General features: G+C 40.4%; 1 protein-coding gene across 1 annotated transcript in view; it reads right to left on the bottom strand.

The window, feature by feature from the left end:
- The window catches only part of Kif21a (kinesin family member 21A), a 116,699-nt gene that overhangs the window by 27,343 nt on the left and 68,658 nt on the right, over positions 1-20,698 (bottom strand). The window contains exons 11-24 of the mRNA XM_085831711.1: positions 18,363-18,566; positions 13,935-13,973; positions 10,201-10,291; positions 9,355-9,478; positions 8,774-8,962; positions 8,371-8,570; positions 7,502-7,609; positions 6,506-6,574; positions 6,100-6,314; positions 5,804-5,957; positions 4,934-5,128; positions 4,077-4,178; positions 3,196-3,361; positions 2,699-2,719 (exon numbers count right to left, since the gene is read on the bottom strand). Of these exons, the coding sequence (XP_085687837.1) occupies positions 2,699-2,719; positions 3,196-3,361; positions 4,077-4,178; positions 4,934-5,128; positions 5,804-5,957; positions 6,100-6,314; positions 6,506-6,574; positions 7,502-7,609; positions 8,371-8,570; positions 8,774-8,962; positions 9,355-9,478; positions 10,201-10,291; positions 13,935-13,973; positions 18,363-18,566 (1,877 nt within the window). The remainder of the gene's footprint in view (positions 1-2,698; positions 2,720-3,195; positions 3,362-4,076; positions 4,179-4,933; positions 5,129-5,803; positions 5,958-6,099; positions 6,315-6,505; positions 6,575-7,501; positions 7,610-8,370; positions 8,571-8,773; positions 8,963-9,354; positions 9,479-10,200; positions 10,292-13,934; positions 13,974-18,362; positions 18,567-20,698) is intronic.

The raw sequence follows: 20,698 nt of genomic DNA, 5'->3' as shown, positions 1-20,698 counted from the left end.
AGTTTAGATGCAAACACATGACTGGTCCTGACTATACGTTTCCTGTGTGGGGGTCTAGACTCTGGCACCTGTTAGGCACATACACACATGACCCTCAACCCAATGAAAACCTTGGACAATAGCGACTGTCTAACAGACTTCCCCTGGCTTAAACTGCTGTGCCATTGTTCCCTGGGCCTGAGCTCTACAATCTCTCATGCCTAGAAGCAAACAAAGGAAGCATGAACTTGGACTCCTAAAGGCTCCTATGGGTCTGTCCCCTTATACTGCATCTGTATATCCTTATTTTTCTTCTCAATAAATCGGAACCACAAATACAACACTATGCAGAGTCCCCTGAAGGTCTTAGTAAATAAATTTCTAATACAGATATGGGTATCATAGAATTTTGGGTCCTCAGGGGACCCAACAAAGGTAGGGCTAATATGAAAACAAAACAAAACAATAAAAGTTCCTCAAAGGTTGTAAGATCTTAAGTGTGGTAAGGGGTCAATGGCCTAGCCTCTAACCTTCAGTTTCATCACTGTAAATCATGTACTTATTTCTGTTGAGCACTGACCTGCTGATAGATAACATAGCTCATTCCCTGACTCCTCTGCTCATGTGACCTCTCTCCTCTTCTTGTTTTATCTAACAGCTCAAACTCCATACCCGCCAGCAGTCTCCATCCTGGCATTCCTTTGGGTAGTTGGACTCGGTACTCTCCTAGCCTCTGTCTCTGCTTCAGCCTCTGCCTTCACTGCCCTGATATAGACTTGTCATGGTCTGTTACCCTCAGAAGAGCTTATGGCTCATGAGAAAAAGATTAGTGATGCAATCACCTCTCCATCCAGTACTCAGCCTTCGGGGATTAGGACAAAATTACAAAACTGAGTCAAGTTTATATGGGGATATTATCTATGATTATCTGGTTTTTCCACTGGAATATTCATTACTTTAGTCCTTCCACATTTTACTTCCAGTTCCTCTTACTTTTATTATAGCCATAAATGTTAGAGAAATCTTCTGCCACGAGTGACGGGTTCTATTGACAGACAAACAGGTGTATTCTCTGCTTCTATAAGCAGAACAGCTGTAAAAATTAACACTAATTATCAAATAAGCAGTCTGATATTTTCTTGCACAAAATGTGATTAAATATCTCCTTTTCTATGTCACAGAACACATGTTAAGCTGAGACACTACAAAGAACAGAGAGAGAGAAAAAAAGAGGGATGAGGGAAACGAAGAAATAGAAAGGAAAAAAACAAAGGGGGAGGGGAAGAGGAGGACTGGAAGAAAAGGCAGGGAAGGGAAAAAGGCGGAAACAGAAGAGGAGGAAGTGGGTAAAGGAGACAGGAAAGGAAGAGCCAGGGGTGGGAGGGGACTGAAGGAAAGAGGAAGCAAGTCTGCTTGGCAACTTGTAGGATGGCAAGAAGGTACTCAGTGGATGGAACATGGTGCCTTTTCATCAGCCCTGATTGGTCCTAATTCGTCTTTTATCCATCCTTGTCATAGTTTACCAAGTACCTTCAAATGACAGACATTTACATACACACACACACACACACACACACACACACACCATGGTCAACCTCATGGAATAATTACTTTCACAGTAATGGTATAAAAATCCTATAGGTCCTGTATTTTACTTGTATAAGAGCTTATCATTTGCCAGGCAGTGGTGGTACACTCCTTTAATCCTAGCACTTGGGAGGGAGAGACAAGAGGATTTCTGATTTCGAGGCCAGCCTGGTCTACAGAGTGAGTTCCAGGATAACCACCAGGGCTATACAGAGGAACCCTGTCTCAAAAACAAAACAAAACAAAACAAAGAAAGGGCTTATCATTTTAAAACATGAAGCTTCATAGACTGTGCTGAGTCTAAGGACACAGAGAGATAACTGCATTTAATCTTTGTGTTATTTTTCTTTCCTTTCCCGAGAAGCACTAGGAAAACTTTTTAGAGTGGTGAATCAAAGGGAATAAAGAACAAAAAAAGAAACCAAAGGCCTCATTTGTAAATATATTAACTAAATAAAACTGTTCCAAATTTAGCACTCTAACAAATACCACTAATAATGAAATTCCTCCAGTCTCCCGATTCTACATAGATCATCACTAAGAAGAAGTAATATGGCCACTGAGTATAGGTCACGTGGAAATCACAAGCAAGAAAAAGGCTGGAACCTCTGTGCCCAATGGTCTCTATAGCCTCTTTTAGGCAGAAAATAAGGTGCTTATGATTAAAACACAGTATCGGTATGTTCAAATAAAGTCCTTTTATTATATTCAATTTGTTACAAAAAATATATTCCTACTTTTATTTTTAGACAGACTAGATGAGATATATATAGAGAAAATAAAAGTTATTTCTGAGGTTAAAACAATGGATGAAAGTTAATAGAAATATTTAAAAATTTAAAAGGAACATACATTCCATATTTTCCTGTAAGAAAAAAATAAAGAACTTAGGAATTCTTCAACTGAGCTCAAAGGACTATTAGCTCAAGCATACCTCTCCTGCCATCTAAAAATTTCAAAAATAGAGAATGTTTAAGAAAAAAGACTTAGTATTTTTTTTTATTACGAATACAATATCATGCAGAAACAGTGGCTACCAGTACAACGTTTTCAAATATGTAGCACGATTAGTGCACAGGACAATTAGTGATTCGTGCAACCACTGGGTACACAGAAAGCTACGCGTACTCACCTGGTGGGGCGCCATCTAGATCTGGATAAACAACAGCAGAAGGAAACAAAAGGCAATACTCCAATCAAAACAAATCCAAAGTTAAAACTCTCACACAGCACAAGATTATGTACCGACGTTTAGGGATACAGAACAGAGGCCATGGGGACACAGCTGTGATTTAGCACAGTTAGGTATGCCGCCGCGGAAAGGGAATGAAGCTCGGTTAATCTTTTAAGTAATTTAAGGAACTGACTCAGAAACTTTCCTAGTCTCCTTTATCCATTAAAACCCAACAGCTTAATAAGGTTAAAAAACCTCAAATTGATCGTCGTTTCTTGGAATGTACTTTCCCCCCCAAACTTACACACGCATGCAAATTAAAGAGGATCTTTATAAAAAGCATAAGTATAGCATCTATTCAAACAAGCCGTAGAGGAAGGGGATGTAGATACAATGTCCAAAGGGCAAAGCTACCATGCAACTAACTCATCTAAGTGAGGTGTAATCCAAATTACCTTGCAGTGCGTGGCCTAGCAAGGCATCCAGCTCTGGGTTTAGCTCTGCCTTCTCCTTCAGCATATGGAATAAGAGTTGGTTCTGGGTTGCACTGGTGATTTCAGTCTGTTTGAGTCGACCCTCAAGGACTTTAATTTGAGCCTCTTTCTGGGCAGCCTGCAGACCCTGAAACAACAACCACAAGAGCGAGATGTCTTCCATCCAGGGAAACAGAGCCCACTAACATGGGAAGGCTGAAGCTGCAAAGCTGATGACTTTGGCATCAGACAGACCTTCCTGCAAACCAGCTCCTCTACTTACTTTGTTCAGACTTCTTAGAGAAGTTTCCCAGGGCAAGACACCATCCTGCAGAGTCTTATTGCCTGTCTGTCAAGTGCTATGGATCAAGACCTACTTTGCTAGCACACAGTGATTGTGATTACACAGCCTAAGGGTCTAACAGAGGTCCAGTGTGGGGAGCAAGTGACTTGGCTGTCACCGCCTTCAATAACCGGGAATAAATGCCCTGCTGGTGGTAAATCAGGTTTACATGCAGAAGTGTAGGGTGCTACGCTGCGTTTTTCTTCTCTGATTTTCTTCTGACCTGCACAAAATCAGTAGCAAGCCAATTGTGATACAAAATCTGTTTTCTCGAGAACCTTTTGTTAAGACAAAACGGGCTCTATTTCTTCTTTGTGTGTTTGCTCTAATGTACAAGTGTAACAGAGCCAGTAAAATTGATATATTTATAACATTTTATTTTAGCTCTAAAATAATGTTTGTTTGTTTATTTTCAATTAAGAATTTTATTCTTTTTACCAAGATGAGGGTCATCAGAAAGAGACGTATAATACCAAATCAGTCAACCGAGGCTTTCAAGAATAGAAGAGTTCAGTCTCACCTTATTGATGCCCATTGACAGGAAGTGATCTAGCAGGTACCGAGCTTCTGTCAGCGTACAGGCATTAATGACAGCGGTGACATCCAATGTCTCCCCTTCTTCCTACATCAAACCAGAGTATAACAGTCATTATTTTAATCTGGATATATTTAAACAGAAGGCAACAGGCTTGTCTTTACTTGACAATACTGGATAAGTCAATGAAATGTCTCAGAAAAATATAACATGATTCCTACATTAAGAAACATGTGTTCCAGTCCAAAGTGGACACAGTTGAGTAGGTAAAGATTCAAAGCAAGATATAATAAATGATACATATGATAAAATAAAGACTATCCCAAGGTTAGTAGGGAAATTGGAAGACTAGACAATACCTATTACTTACACAAAACCTAAGAATCAGATTAAACCAGTAATTAGAAAATACCTACATATAAAAATTCAAGGAGGTGGGTGAGATGGCTCAGTGGTTAAGAGCACTGGCTGCTCTTCCAGGGGTCCTGAGTTCAATTCCCAGCAACCACATGGTGGCTCAGGGCCACCTCTAAGACCATCTGATACCCTCTTCTGGCATGCGGGTATACATGCAGCAGGGCACTCATACATTAAATAAATAAAAATTCAAAGTACTTTTAAAGATATATAATACAAATGTTCTTCTCCTTAAACTTTTAAGTATCTTTAAGACCCTGAGCATCCTATCAAGCCATACTTCTAGCATCTGGGAGTTAGAGGCAGGAGGATCAGAAACTGAAAGTCATTGTCATCTACAACACAGAGTCTGAGGACAGTCAGGGCCCGAGGCCTTCTCTCGAAAACAAACAAAACCAAGACAAAGTATCTTTGGCGGTCCACACCTTTGCCTCCTCCATCTGCATGATGTTGGCTTGACAGTCGGCAATGCTATCATTGATGTAATCTATGTTGGCCGTCAGGGACTCCATCTCCTCGCTGATGTTAGCCAGGCTTTTATCTCCCTCTCCACTCTCCTTGACTATCTTCTCTCTCCTTTTTGAAAGTTTCTCTCGCCTTTTTGTGAGTTCTTCCCGTTGCTATAAAGTAAACAAACAAAACATATTGGATTTGAAGAAATGACCTTCATTTACATATACAGTACATCCAAGACAGAATGAAGGGAGAGACGGCATCCTGGGCTTCCAAGGAACAACTGTGGGACAGTAAGTGAGAGACCAGACCCTTGTTCAGACTCCATCTTAGAGATTCTGACCTAAGGTTGAACTTGAGTTAACTAATAGGCCGCTACCTAGCACCAGTTTCCAGGCTACCTCCCAGCAAGACCTGCACCTACCTCCAGTTTACAGGCTACTCCCCAACAAATCTGCACCTCCAGGTTACAAACCTGCCCCTGACACTTCAGCTCCCAACAACCACCAATCAGGAGGAGAACAGAAGTCAAGTTTATGGTCTGGCTCCCAGTACCAACTAATTATATTAAAGGTCATAATGGCCCCTGAATGTAATGCATACCAGGATAGATACCCCCTTCTTGCCTCTATAAATGCTTGCCTGAAACTGGGCTTGGGGCCCCCTCCTGTTCTCCTGTGTCAGGGATGGTGGTGTGGCCCAAGCTCGAGCTTAAATAAAGAGACTCCAATGCGATACCATCAGAATCGGTTTCTTGGTGGTCTTTTGGGGGATTCACTAACATTTCCTGGCACAACATAAGACTGTCAGCTAAGGAGGCATTTAGCTTCAGTGGTCCCTACCCTGAGGAGTCTGTTCATGTCTGCCTCCATGTTGGAAATGGTCATTTTCTGCATGATGATGTCGGTCACCCGGCGCTCCAGTAGCTGCCACTTCATGCGGGCAGTCTTGGAAGTGAACACCCGGCCAGTGAATCCTTTCCTCTGATATTTTTTCCTGTAATCATTTACAGAGTCAAATATAATTACTTATGCCTTTCTTTGATTGCACACACCCAATAATGACATCTGTTCCATGCACACGGCATTCAGTACGGACATGCACAAGGATTGTTGGGGCGAGTAAGAATAAGCAGGACCTGGTGCCGTTTGTTGTAGGTGTTGGTAATGCCTGGACTCTTGCCACAGGGATCCTCATTTTCTGCTGGGTGCCTGGCCGTGATGTATCTGCTTCCCCCGAAGCCGCACTGGAACCTGTGTCCGGAGCGGGGCTTTCGGATGAGCTCAGCTTCCGAGTAACTTTTCCCGCTACTTTATCAGACATGGGCCTCACTTGCCTGCGGAGAGCTGTAACCTGCAACGGCATCAAGGTTGATCTAGTTTCTGTCTATAGAAATGGCGTTACAGGGATTGAGTAGAAGGGCAGGCGATTCCTAAGTCACATGCAAAGGCCTAGGGTTAATCCCTAGCACCACGTGGTAAGCAAAGAAAAGAAGGAATACATTAATGATCCCAAAGTAAGAACGGTAAACTTGTTCGCCATACCTCTTCCGTTTTGCGTCGCAGAACAACTTCTTGATTTCTTTTCTGGGCCTCTAGAAGTCTAAGTTGATGCTATAAATTAAGATGCAATATGTTGAAACAGCCCCCTGGACCACCGCATGTCCTACTCTGATGCTACAACACTTCCTGTTACTGTCAAAAACATTTGGGTTCTTAGCATTATCTGGGTTAACAATCTTGGGTCCATCATATAGATATGGTACTTTATACAAGCAGACACTGAAGCAGCCATCTCCGGGCTGATGGGATGACTCAACATATAAACGGAACAACCCGAGTTCAATCCCCCAAACTCCATGGTGGAAGGAGAGCTGACTCTTGAATGTCCTCTGACCACTACACTTCCACCATGGCTTGTGCATGCCCAGAGGCTAGGAATATCAAATGAAAAAAAGAAAAGAAAAAAAAAAAGAAAAAAAAACTATAAAACCTTGAAACATTTTACAAATGTTTCCCATTCGACCATTCTTTGACATTTTAAGTAGGCCCCAAGGCACAAATACGAACAGATGTGACTATTTTCAAGACAAAAAAAATGTATTAAGTTCTCAGAAAATTATCTTCAATAGAGGACTGGTTTATCATCGCCAGGGGATACATCCTCGCATGCACCTCTTCCCATGAGTCTGCCCTAAACTTTTATCCTGAATTGCAATCCACATATGAAAATAAAAGTCATTTTAAATATCCAGTGATTATTTATAGTTCTTGACCTCTACATAACTCTAGTTAGAAAACTTTCCCCCACTTATAGAATGCTGTTGTATAAAGCAGGGGACTCTTTTTTTTTGGGGGGGGGTGGTTGAGACAGGGTTTCTCTGTGTAGCCCTGGCTGTCCTGGAACTCACTCTGTAGACCAGGCTGGCCTCGAACTCAGAAATCCACCTGCCTCTGCCTCCCGAGTACTGGGATTAAAGGTGTGCACCACCACTGCTCAGTTTAGCAGGGTACTCTTAGAGAACAGAGGGACTCACTCACATCTCGCTTGCGCTGATCCTTCTTCAGCTGAGCGATTTCCCGGTTCCTTCGAGATTCTGTCAGCCTGGCTTTCTCCTGCTCTTCTTTCATCTGCTTCATTAGACGAACCTAAAATATGGATATACATTGTTGAATATCACTCCAGCACCAGATACATGCAGTAGTTCACACAGGTGGGAGTATTTTTGTTCCAAATAATTTATATGGAAGCATGTGGCATCTACTCTATATTTTAGTTGATGATTGTTTCAGGTAATCTTATTTCCAACTTTTTTTTTTTTTGGCCAAAATAATTAGTGCTCTACAATGCAGATTCGATACTTACTATCAGTATCTGTGTGAGCCTGAACAAGTTATGTATCCTCTGTAGGCTTTGACTTTCTCACCTACAATATCCTTGTGTACTATGAAAACTCAACAGGTTGACACCTGAAAGTGCTTATACAAGAGCGTAGTAAAGGGAACAACCTAATCAATATGGCTATTGCTACTACGGCGACTGTACAGCATAATTTCCTCACGTCTTCCAACCTCTCCATGTGGTAGGTAAGGAGACGACTTGATTTTGGTACACGATTAACAATAATCCATCCCTACATAGAAACTGATGCAAGCATTCCCACAATCTCCTTCTGTTCCTCCGTGCTTGAGAACGTTACACCAAACTCTCGAGATTAGCTTGTGCTCTTGGTGAAGGAGAGTAAGATCGATCAGAGAGACGGACCCAGGAAGCATCTGTTCACATCTTAAACTGGCCGTAAATATTATGGGCTACTTTTGTATTGACTCAGGAACGGACCACAAGAACAGCTCTGTTCCAAGACATCCAGCCCTTGGCCATCCGAGCTGAGCAGGAGTAGTCGAGGTACCTTGGTTTTCTTCATCTCCATGACGTCTTGCTGCAGTTTCTTGAGCTGCTTTTCATACTGAGACTGGTTTTTGAGGAGCCTGGCATGCTCCTTTTGGGCCGTCTGCAGTCGCTGCAGCTCTTTGTTCATGGCATGGAGCTTCTTCTCATATTCGCACTTCACTTTCTTGGCCTTTTCTTCCGAGTATGACTCCACCGAGCCTGGGGGTGAGGAAGTAAACGCATTGTTTTTCTGAGACACAGAATTTATTTAGAGACTCGGAACACCCAGTTCCTGGGACACAACGATGCCTGAGCCCTCAGAAGTCACCCCTCATTTCTGTTTCGTCATGGACATATACTAATGACTAAGTTTTGGGGCTCCAGCGCCCTGAGTAAGGACTGAGACTCTGCAGGCGACCCACCTAGGTTCTGGAGCACTTGGTCCCTCTCCAGCTGCGTGTCCCGGATCTTATGTTGGAGCATCATCAGCTTCTCCTCGTACTGCTTTTTCAGGGTTTGCAGCCGTTTCTGGCTGTTCTCCAGTTCGTCAATCAGCTTCTGCTTAATCGCAATCTCACAGGTGATGTTGGCTAAGTCGGCTTGATAGTTAGCTATCCACAGAAGAGAAGAAAAGACCGGAAGTAGGCTGAAAGCTCATCACGGCCCAAAACAAGAGTGAAAAGCCGTTATCTATATTCAGGAAGTCACTCAGCAGCCTTGTGGGAAACTTTCTGGACATACCATAGTCTAAAAAGACAGACTGTTCACACTGGGCAATAGCAGATACTGTACATACTGAAGAAATGTGGCAATCATATAGCAACCAAATCTAGCACAGAAAGGAACAGCTCTCTTGCCTAGAGCATGCATGAGGCCAGGGTGGTCTTACAAGTCATGGAGACTGTTTTCATTGGTGAGGAAATCAAAACTGTTGAGTTTTCTACCAAAACCTAAATAGCTTCCCAATATGATTTTTCTGTCTTCGTGCTAAGGGGGCAGGTACCTTTTTCATCAGATTCGGAATCTGATTCATCAGAGCTTTCTTCTCCTTCGATGTCATCCTCTTCCTCCTCGTCCTCTTCCTCCTCTTCCTCCTCCTCGTGGTCACTCACTTCTTGATTCTCTTCCTACAATGGGAAGCATTAATAGCACAGCATTGGCAAGGAAATCTCAGTAAAGAGAGATGCTGGAGCACACACCACAGAAGCACAAGACTGTGTGTGTGTGCGTGTGTGTGTGTGTGTGTGTGTGTGTGTGTGTGTGTATGCTCATGTGTGGTGTGTGTGTGTGTGTGTGTGTGTGTATGCTCATGTGTGGTGTGTGTGTGTCTGTGTGTGTTATGTGTGTGTCTGTGTGTGCATGTTCACGTTTGGGTGTGTGCACAAACGTTTATACATACAGATGCCAGAGCAGGATGTTTAACAATTTTCACAATATTCCCTTCCACAGGGCCTGTCATTGAATCTAAACTTGCTCTTTTGTTCAGTCTGGCTGCTCAGGGAACTCCCAGAAACCATCTGCCCTGACACACCAGCTCGGGTTACAGGCCATGCCCAGCTTTTCCATGGATGCCAGGAGACCCACCAAGTCACCTCCACAGACAATGGATTTTGCTTTTCTTTAGCTCAAAAATCACTTAACAGAGTTTCAAATTATTACACAATAACTGCCTTAAAAATTTCTTTATCTCTCATGGTATCCTATCTGCATGAATACACAATTTTCACAAAGTTCACAATTGAGGAGAAAAGTCCTCCGGCAAAGAGGGAACAGCGGCTATGGTAACCACCTCCCTTTTGTTCGCATAATTAAGTTAATGACTACAACTCAATTCATGTTTATTACTCACCGTGTCTAGCTCATTGTTTTCTTTCTCTGAAACACCCTTTTCTTCTTTCTTCTCCTGGTCAGTGTCTGCATTATCATCTTTCCCGGCAACACTTTAAAAAACAGAAAGAAAGGAATATCAGATAAGAACAAGGGGCAAGTCTTCATTCTTTTTTCCTCAGATTTTTTTTTAAATCAACAATTTGTAAAAACCAAAATGAAAAGTTAATCACCCAGCTAAGCCGGGCTGCCCTGTCTGATGATTAAAGAGAACCAGATATCACCACTTGACCAACCATGTAAAAGTTTACATGACTAAAGTTTAGCTTCTAGAAATACTGACAACAGGTCCTAGAGTGAAGTATTAGATCTAAAGAGACAGCAAACTAACAGCACAGGAGCAGCCAATTAATTACAACGCACTGCAATCTAAAAGAAAAAGAATCCAAAACGGGAAGTTTTGGTTCCCCATCTAAATTCATGAACACTTTTCTCATCTAAATACAAAGATAGAAAACTATTCTTGCTAGTACCCTAATAATTTTAAAGGTTCAAAATCACTATGCCCACGGTGAGCTTGCCTCTATGGGCTGTATCCATCACTCCTGTGTTTCTTTTTGTTCCCCTGTCCCTTAGGACGTTTGCACAGTAGAGGGTGATTTTGCGTTATATTCTCACAGAGTTGGTCTTTGATTCCAAAACTTGTCTGAAGTTCAGGCTGCGCTCTGACTGAATAAAAATCTCTAGGGTCTACCACAAGTTTCACCATAAAAGCCTGAAGACTTCTCCAGTTGCCTGATGCCTACAGACATAACCACACAATGATACGAGACAATAGTCAGGGCTAAAGTCACTTAGCCCTGGGAGTCTTAAGTGAAGGTAGCCGAGCACAGGGAGTGAATTTTGGAATACCCCAAATCACTCTGCTCCTTCTTGGGTTTCCCATGCATGACAAACTATGCACAGAAGTCACACTTCAGCTCACTGGACTCCTACGTTTAAGCGAAATAGTCTTAATACAACAAATCTTAAATAACCCAGATGGTCCATGTTACAGTGGAATTTTAAAATCATTAGGATTAAAAAAGAACATTCAAATAAAGCAATATTTCCAAACAAAATTCCTCTAGAAAGAGTTTTATGCTTGCCACTGTTTTTGTTAGACAGTCTGCTTCCTTAAAGAACTTCCTGCTTGGTCCTGGGGCCGATTTCTAGGTTATAAGTAAATAATTTGACCTTATTTGGGCCCTGTTATTATTAAATTCTAACATTTAACTCCAGCTCCCTATTGTTACATATATTTTAATACTCAGAACAATAAGAATATAGGTGGGGTTTTTTCCCTCATAAGTAATTTCCAGTTTTTATTTATTTACATGATTATTTATTTGATCTGTCATTCTCACTGAACTAAAAATCTCTTGAGAATAGATTCACATGAGTTTGGCTTATCATTCAATTAACTACCCAGGGCCTGCACACAATAAACTACACTACTGTCTATTAAATAAGTCACTCCCGCTGAGTTTCATGAATACCTGGGTTTGAGTAGTCCTACGTACCTCACGTACCTAACATTGGAATGGGAAAGTCTGATTTGAAATAGAAAGATGCATAGAACACAGTTTGGGTTTTGGAGTGAGACGTAAAAGCCAATAAGAAAGGCAGTAAAGTCGAGTCAAATAAACTGCAGCAGACTTTTATGAATGCCATTAAATCACTGCACTGGAGGAAAATACACTGGGAGAAAGGTAGGAACCACTCGGAGTGAAGAGTACTGACAAACGCAACCGTAGTAAAAGGCCAGTAACACACACTCAGACACTACTGTGCTAGAGACTGACCCAAGATTTAAGACACTAAGAGGAGGTGTGGGGAAAGGGAGCACGTTTCTCATTAGGTCTCCTCGTCCTCCTCCCTGTTGTGGTCCTCCTTCTTACTGATGACTGGTATAGTACACAATCTCCACCATAGTTGGCCCTTATATTACTGTATCTTCTGAAATAAATCCCTTTTCTTGGAATTATGGCCACCCAACTTTATTATGGATTCTTGACTAACATACTCTCCTGCTCCCTCAAGTAGCTAATATCCAGCCCAGTGAATGCTAGCATTGACTTATATTGCAAATCATAAATTCCCTTTGCACTCTAACATAGAAAAGTCAACATCACAGCTATAGAGTAATATGCTTCTAAGAATTACAATTAGAGCTTAAGCTTTAAAAGTGATACTAATAAATACTGTCTCTCAGGCACTCGATTTTTCCTTTATAAATGTTAACAAATTGATATTTCAAATAGCTACCTAAAGAATAATGGGCCTTAATTAAAGTTATACTTTTTACAAAATCAGGATCTTGGAAACTGGAGGGATAATAAGAAATTAGTATGTTCATCTGGTGAATAAAACAGAGATTGTGGCCTCGAGACGTTTTCCACACAAGGGACTAAGAGCAGATGTGCTGAGTCTCAGAGTGAAGCCCTCACAGCCCAGGAACTTGTTGGTACAGACAGGCAGGCTCCATCTCTGTACTACTACTGCATCAGATCTTCCTGTCACTGAAACGGATACTGATGGCTGAGATACAGTCCTACAACAGTAAACTGCCCTCTTCTGCTGTTCCGTGGGGGTCACGTGAAAGTCGGAAGCAGCCTCGACTTATATCTCCATATATATTTCAAGGACTGAATAATTGACTGAGGTCATGTGTTTCCACACATAAATTTAAAGATGCATGGTATTCTGCGCTTTCTTAATAGAAGGAATCTTGCATTTATAATTTTTTAGTTTTCCTGGTAAATATAAATTGATGATGCTTTGTTGCATTCTCGTGTGAGCTACAATTAGAATCACATTCTAGTTACAGAATATTTTTCAAGTTATAAGGCTACAGGATATATAAGCTCAGAATCTAGACTCAATATGGCATATGTGATAATACTAAGGGGAATGTATTATAAGCTAACTTATGATTTAAGACACTTAAAGTAAATCAATCATTTAACTATTGGGAACAAGTTCTCAAGTTTCAATTTTAAGTAAAAGCTTCTAGGATGACTGTGTTTGTTTTGAAACTGCTTAATCAGTTTGGTTATAGGATTTGGCAACTTGTTTAGAAAACTGTATAACTAAAGGTTCTTGTACCAAACAAATGTTTACTTATTTAAATAAATAGTCATATTCAGGTATGGATCCATGATATGGATATCAGCATCTCACTTCTAGGTCTTAAATGGAAAAAAGGGGACTGCCCACATTCCAATGTTCATAGAATACATTTGAAAAGTTAAAAAAAAAAAAATCTAGTTTGAAGTTCAGAAGTCCTTGTCAATCTGACTACAGGAAGGCCACAGTTCCTTCTGCCTTTTTCCATTTCAATGTTTCCTAAAAGCTTACAGCAAGCAAGGAAGAGAGGCATCTGCCTATGCACTGGCATTTGCTACAACAGAAAGCCAATCACTGCCCAGCCGATAATTCCCACTATGCTCACGAGCGCCCCCTAGATACAGAAATGCTGATTGTTGGTTGTTTGTAAATCTGATGTTGAAGGTTTATTTCTTTATTCTTACAGACTAACTTTTCTGCGGTTTCTACAAAAGTCACTACTTTAAGGCGTACACAGCTAATCTAGTCCCAAGCAACCTACAGTTTCTATAGCACAGCTCCTTGCAAATGGAAAGTAAGTACTTCAATGTCATTTTAATATTTTTTAAAAAAAAACAAAAAACAAAAAAACCTGGGAAATATTCCAACCTTCTTTCTTCTCGACCGCTTTCCTCAAGTTTCTGTAGCCTTCAAGCCACGAGGCACAGTATGGGAAGGCCAAGCCAATGAGGGGCAAACCAGACAGTAAAAGCAAAAGTGGTAAGAAGGTAAATGGCACATGAGCTCAAAGACATTAAAATAAATCTTAGAGATACCATTAAAGGACAGATACACAGTAAAAAGGCAATACATTCTCTATGAATACACAGCAGAAAATTCATCGGATTTTAGCTAAGAAGAAAACCACAGATGATCTGTGGAAGTCACTTAACAGTAAAATGTGGTCTCCGTTATGTAAGTCCTGTTGGGATGTTATTGCTATATTTAGCCAGAAATGTATCCATTTTCATGTCTTCCCCATAAGTAAAGCCTACTTTCAATAACATCGTCTTCCTTTTAAATCTTTCAAAAGACTTTTATGGTATCATGAAGAGACCTTTATGAAGTAATGCCTTTGTACCATAATGATCAAACTAATATGACATACAAGTTACTACTTTCAGAACTGGACTTTGTTTCTTCTACTATACATAAAACCATCGCTAAATCTAAACTTAAAAACTCAGATGAAAATTATATGAGATGGCTTTACAGACAAATGAATATGATGGTTATACGATCAATGAAAAAAAAACAATCTTGTTAATTCAAGATAAAAATCTCACAAGGTTGGGAGCAAGATTTCACTACTAAGGCAAAGGGGGGAAATAAAATGGGGACTTTAGTACTTTCCATTAGTAAGATTGTTCTTTAACCAGAATAGCAAAAACAGAACAGAACAAAAAAACAGATATAGCTTTCACACTATTAACTCAAAGGATATTCAATATTCAAAGCTAGGGATCTTTACTCAATGGAATGTACTACATATGAATATTTGTCATGTAGACAGCATAGATGTGCTAGGCTCTGATTAAGCATATTGCAATCTATACACAGCATACTCTGTCTAGAACCCCACAAAATCCTTCTGGAATTATCCATATTTAAAATAATGAAGACAGAGCTTAGTTATAAATGATTAAGTCAGTGCTCTTTTAATCATACGATGTATGGTTTCAGGTGATTTTTATTTCTTGGGCTGTGGTTGTCTCTTACAACCTATTTATGTAGTGCTATTAGAACATGAGACTAGCAATCTGAGAATAACAAAGTCTCCAGAGAGATGCTCACCAGGGATCAGACAGTTAAGCACCGTGACTAGGAAAAAGAAAAGTCCACGCAAAAAGATCTGTGTTTCCAAAGTTTCAACCCAACACTACTAAGAAGTAGAGTGAGTCTGAAAGACCCAACGAGTTCTGTATCCTGGGTCATTTAAAGCCAGATATCCAAAGGCATCAGACTAAATGTGTGAGTGGTAAATTTTGTTTTTCAATATGCACAAAACAATGGGCTCCCCCAGCCCCCATGTCAGTGGAGCCTAGGCTTGCACTGATGTTAATGAACTACAATGCTTAAAGTATATGATATGGCTTATTGGTAAAAATCCAAATGTTCCATTATTATCATCATTATTGTTGTTGTTGCTAAGAGCCCTTTGTTTTATGTCTGCTTTATTTCAGGCCTGGAGTTCATTTATATTTTTAAAACAAGAATTTATATTACACAAGTCTAAAAATTACTTAGACCTAAATGTGATTAGTGAAATGGTTTCTGCTTGGGTTACCTTAGTGTGTGTATGTCTGTGTATATGGGTTTGTCTGTATAAGTGAGTTTGTGTGTGTATGTGTGTGTGTAACTGTATGCATGTGTGCGTGTATGTGTATGTATGTGTGTGAGTGGGTTTGTCTGTATAAGTGAGTTTGTGTGTGTATGTGTGTGTGTAACTGTGTGCATGTGTGCATGTATGTGTGTGTGTGTGTGTGTGTGTGTGTGTGTGTGTATGTGTGCACGCATATGTGTGGGTGTGTGTAGCTGTACAAGTGAGATGTGCCCGTAGAAGTCAGAGGACACTCCCAGGAGGTAGTTTTCTCCTTCAGCTGATGGTTCTGAGCACTGAATTCAGGTCTTCGGGCTTGTGAGCAAGTGTTGTTTGTATGTGTTTGTTTGCTTTGTACTGAAGCATCTCAGCCCAGGTTTTCAGAAAACTCTGTAGAACAAGACTAATTTCATCCTTTTCTATGAATTCCCTGTGCAGTTCTGTGAGTCACACACCGACTCTCCAGACTCTCATACGTGTACAGTACAAGAAATGAACATTTCAAGAACACAATCCACCTATGTACCATGTATGTGTTTGGCAAAGGCACAGTGGGGCATGTATGAGAAAAGTGCTCAAAGCAGCGCTCACCCAGCTCTCTGTGAGTGCTAGCTTTGGAAATACCAATTGGTTTTCTCACTGCAATCTTTCACTTATCTAGCTGGTTGATTATGCTCACCAATATTTTACTTTCAACCACACGCCCATGTGTATGTGAAGTATATGGGTCATTTGATAAGACATTATGATTAGCATGTACAATTATCTCTAGCATACACTGTGTGAATCTGTCACAGTAGAGCAACACAAAATAACTGCTTTGTTTCCTTTACGGAGGGCAGGCGAAGTTCCAAGATTAATGAACCAGGACAAATATAACATAACAAGTATTTGTCCATTAGTAATCTTTATCAACAGAGAGCTTATTAGCATGCATTTTTACAAAAAGGATCTGAACCAGAGGTATTAAGTACCTGTAGCCACTATAAAAATATAGAAAACATTTTATTAGGATCCCTATTTATATTTTTGTGGTTGTTTGCAGATGTTTGGCCTAGGGAGTGGCACTTAGTGAGGTGTGGCCTTGTTGGAAGAAATTTGTCACTGTCAAGGTGAGCTTAGAGACCCTCTTCCTAGCTGCCAGAGGCTAGTCTTCTCTTAGTGGCCTCTAGATGAAGATGTAGAATGCTCAGCTCCATCTGCACCATAACTGCATGGATACTGCCATGTTCCTGCCTTGATGATAATGGACTAAACTGCTGAACTTGTAAGCCAGCCCCAATTAAATGCTGTCCTCATAAGAGTTGTCTTGGTCATGGTATCTGTTTACCACAGTCAAACCCTAACTCAGACATTTTTCATATTTCATATTTAACAAGTTACTAATGTATTATCTAAATTTCATTTAAAATGGAAAGGACAGACTCAATTCATGACCTTGAAAAACACACTCCTACTGTTGGTTGCTTACTAATGAACACAAAGGCCCTTAAAAACAAGTCACGCCATCTCCCAAAGTGAATTTGGCAAGTAAACCACAAGCCCGGAGAAAACACCTCATGTTCATTCATGCTCATCTCCACAGTCCTATGATCCTTATTGTAATGCAGCTGCCCTCTATCATGGAAAGCTAGGCATGACTCGGTCCTACTGTAGCTGCCATGGACATGAACAGTACCTGTGAAAACATGACTAGCTCAAGAACCCAATGCCCCCTAGTCAGCTTGTAACTTGTTCTAATTACTTTTATCTATTCTTTTCTACCTTAAAAGACACAAGGCCGAGTTAGCCTAACAGATTTAAGTTTCCAATAACTTGATCAACTGACTGTTCAAGGAAGCAATGTCTTGTTTTCTAAATACATTTTTAAGTAAACTGAACAAAAGAGCCAGTAAACAGTCTATAATGTTCCAGGGACTCCCTGTAACAAGACAGCAGAAAAGAAGATGGCTTGGCCTCCCTTTGAATAACTAGCTAGACACAAGGTTTAAATTGAGTTTCAGTGGCAGGTTCAAATATATTCTTTGTAAGTAACTGGATGGTATTATAGAATCAATAGATAAATATGTAAGTAATTTGAGTATTTAACCACTCACACATTACAAATGGTCAAGTTTTCAATTTTTCCCTTTTCTTTTCCCAGCTGACTTTGGGGGGAAACTTTATCAGATGCAGGCGGCCCATTGCAGTGGTGGAAGGCTAAATAATTCCCTGAGAGATTCAGAGAACCTGAAATAACAGGAAAGACTTTTGTGTAATCCAATTAGACCCCTGCAGGGAATATTTAGAGACCGAATGATATTCCGATGGATTAGTCAGTCTTTCGGTAATTTATTGCAGAGCAGGGTTAGAGCACCTCGGAGACTACGCAGCTCTATTTGGAAAAGGGAAAAGTGAAGGACACGCTGTTGTTACTAACAATGGGACACAGAAGCTTCACATGAAAGCAAGATGGATGGAATGCAAAAGCAGCAAAGTGAAACAACAACATAAACTCTAATTATTGTCATAATCTAGGTACTACTCATGACTACATGCTTAAAGTTAAACTTAGTTTTCTTATATATATGTAGAAATAAACCATTACAAAGTCTATAATTATAAGCTAATTTAAATAATTTCTCACGTGTTCATAACTGAATGACAGGACTGTATACCTACTGCCACTACAAATCAAACGTTGTGAAAAAGAAAGGCGTTCAGTTATATAATACTACCTTTTCTTCTTCTTCTTCTCTTTCCGTTTTAGCTTCTCCAAGTCTTTCTTTGCTAGATCTATAATTTCGATAGTCTCCTTATCTGAAGACAGTATAGTAGGCGAGAAAGCTGAGGAGGCACTGAAGTAAGGAGATCTCGCCGTGGCTCTGGTCAAGTTCTTCCGAAGGTTCTCGTTCACTGCTTCACTTTCTAATAGTTTTGCCCTAATGGGAAGAAAATATATATGTATATATCTTTAAGCAGGAACAATTTTGATTACAGTAGAACATTTTTAAAAATCACTACACTGGCATCTCTAAGTTGACTTTGGAACCCTGAGCTCTAGGACACTGCTGTCCAACCATCAGCACCAGGGGCATAGGAAACACATCCACCTTAGCCTAGATGTCATATCTTTCTATACTGTCAATGTAGAGCAAAGCCTGGACCTATCAAAATGAAGGCAAAAGTACATGAAAATATAATAAACCACCGCCCAAAAATTTGTATTTTAGACTCTAGTACGTAACAAACAGCAATTAATAGGAGTTATTTGGTTTTATTTCCAAGGCTTGCATGCATTTAGTAGGGGCTGAAACCTTAAGGGCTCATTTCCATAGGCTGCAGCACAAGAGAAAAAGCTGCTTTTCTCTAGGCTAGAGAGAGAATGTGTCTTTATCCCTCTCTTTGCACTCCCTGTGTGTGGAACACACAAACACACATGTTGTTGCTGTGGTATACTGATGAGAGGGAGAAAGTATTTGATGTCCCAGGCAAAGAGCAGCATCCTGGCTTGGATTTCATCAGCTACTCACTAGATCTGGCCTGATTATCAGTCTCTAAAAGCCCTGACTCTTCCCCATGTAAAACAGGGATAAAAATATTTTCCATGGGGTTGCTATGAGAACCAGTTATGCAATGAGCTTAAAACTTGCCCAATCATAACTATAATTAAAAATAATAGCAATTCTTATAAAAATTAGAAATGTCATTATCTAACAGTAGTAAAATAAATTAATTATAAACACAAGTTAGTGCTATAGAGTCATGAAAATAAATCAGCAGAAAAATGCTTAACATTCAAAGAGAAATGTCCATGACACACTCCTATATTTCAAAGAACAGATAAGTGACAGACACGCTGTTATGAAAATGTATTCCTGAGAATAACTGAAGGCATAAAGCAAAACAATCCCTTCAGTTCTCAACTCTGCAAACAGTAGAAATTTAACAATTTTCTTTTCTTTTTTCTTTCTTGACATTTTTTTATTTTTTTATTAGGTATTTTCTTTATTTACATTTCAAATGTTATCCCCCTTTCCAGTTTCCCCTGCACAACCCCCCTGTCCCATCCTTCCTCCCCCTGCTTCTATGAGGGTGCTCCCCCACCCACCCACCTTACCACCCTGGCATTCCCCTATGCTGTTCACAGGACCAAGAGCCTCTCCTCCCACTGCTGCCAGATACAGCCATCCTGCACTACATATGCAGCTGAAGCCATGGGTCCCTCCATGTATGCTCTTTGGTTGGTGGTTTAGTCCCTGGGAGCTCTGGGGGGAGATGGGGGGTCTGGTTGGTTGATATTGTTGTTCCTCCTATGGGGTTGCAAACCCCTCAGCTCCTTCAGTCCTTCCCCTAACTCTTCCATGGGGTCTATTCTCTTCCTTCTACAAAAGTTTTAATATCTCCAAATTCAAATGGTGATGGCTTCATTTTATTAAAGGGTCACTCCTATGATTTCATAACTTGAAAATTAAGCTTTAAAATAAATACCCAAGTTGTGATACATTCAGATCATTCGGATTAATTTCGCTTAGCTTAAGGAGTTGGGAATAAATCTTCATGAGAATCAATTTTGACAGGAGTGTGGATTAAAAAGGGATTAGCATAAATTCATTCTTTTTAATAGCTGAGTAGTACTCCATTGTGTAAATGTACCATAATTTCTGTATCCATTCCTCTGTTGAGGGACATCTGGGTTCTTTCCAGCTTCTGGCTATTATAAATAGGGCTGCTATGAACATAGTGGAGCATGTGTCCTTTTTACCGGTTGGGACATCTTCTGGATATATGCCCAGGAGAGGTATTGCTGGATCCTCCGGTAGTACTATGTCCAATTTTCTGAGGAACCGCCAGACTGATTTCCAGAGTGGTTGTACAAGCTTGCAATCCCACCAACAATGGATGAGTGTTCCACTTTCTCCACATCCTCGCCAGCATCTGCTGTCACCTGAATTTTTTATCTTAGCCATTCTGACTGGTGTGAGGTGGAATCTCAGGGTTGTTTTGATTTGCATTTCCCTGATGATTAAGGATGTTGAACATTTTTTCAGGTGCTTCTCTGCCATTCGGTATT

Source organism: Mus caroli, unplaced genomic scaffold (genome assembly GCF_978045245.1).
Source record: "Mus caroli unplaced genomic scaffold, Mus_caroli_1 scaffold_16, whole genome shotgun sequence".
Taxonomy (NCBI): domain Eukaryota; kingdom Metazoa; phylum Chordata; class Mammalia; order Rodentia; family Muridae; genus Mus; species Mus caroli.
Note: the sequence above shows the minus strand (reverse complement) of the source record. Positions and strands in the feature narration are given on the sequence as shown.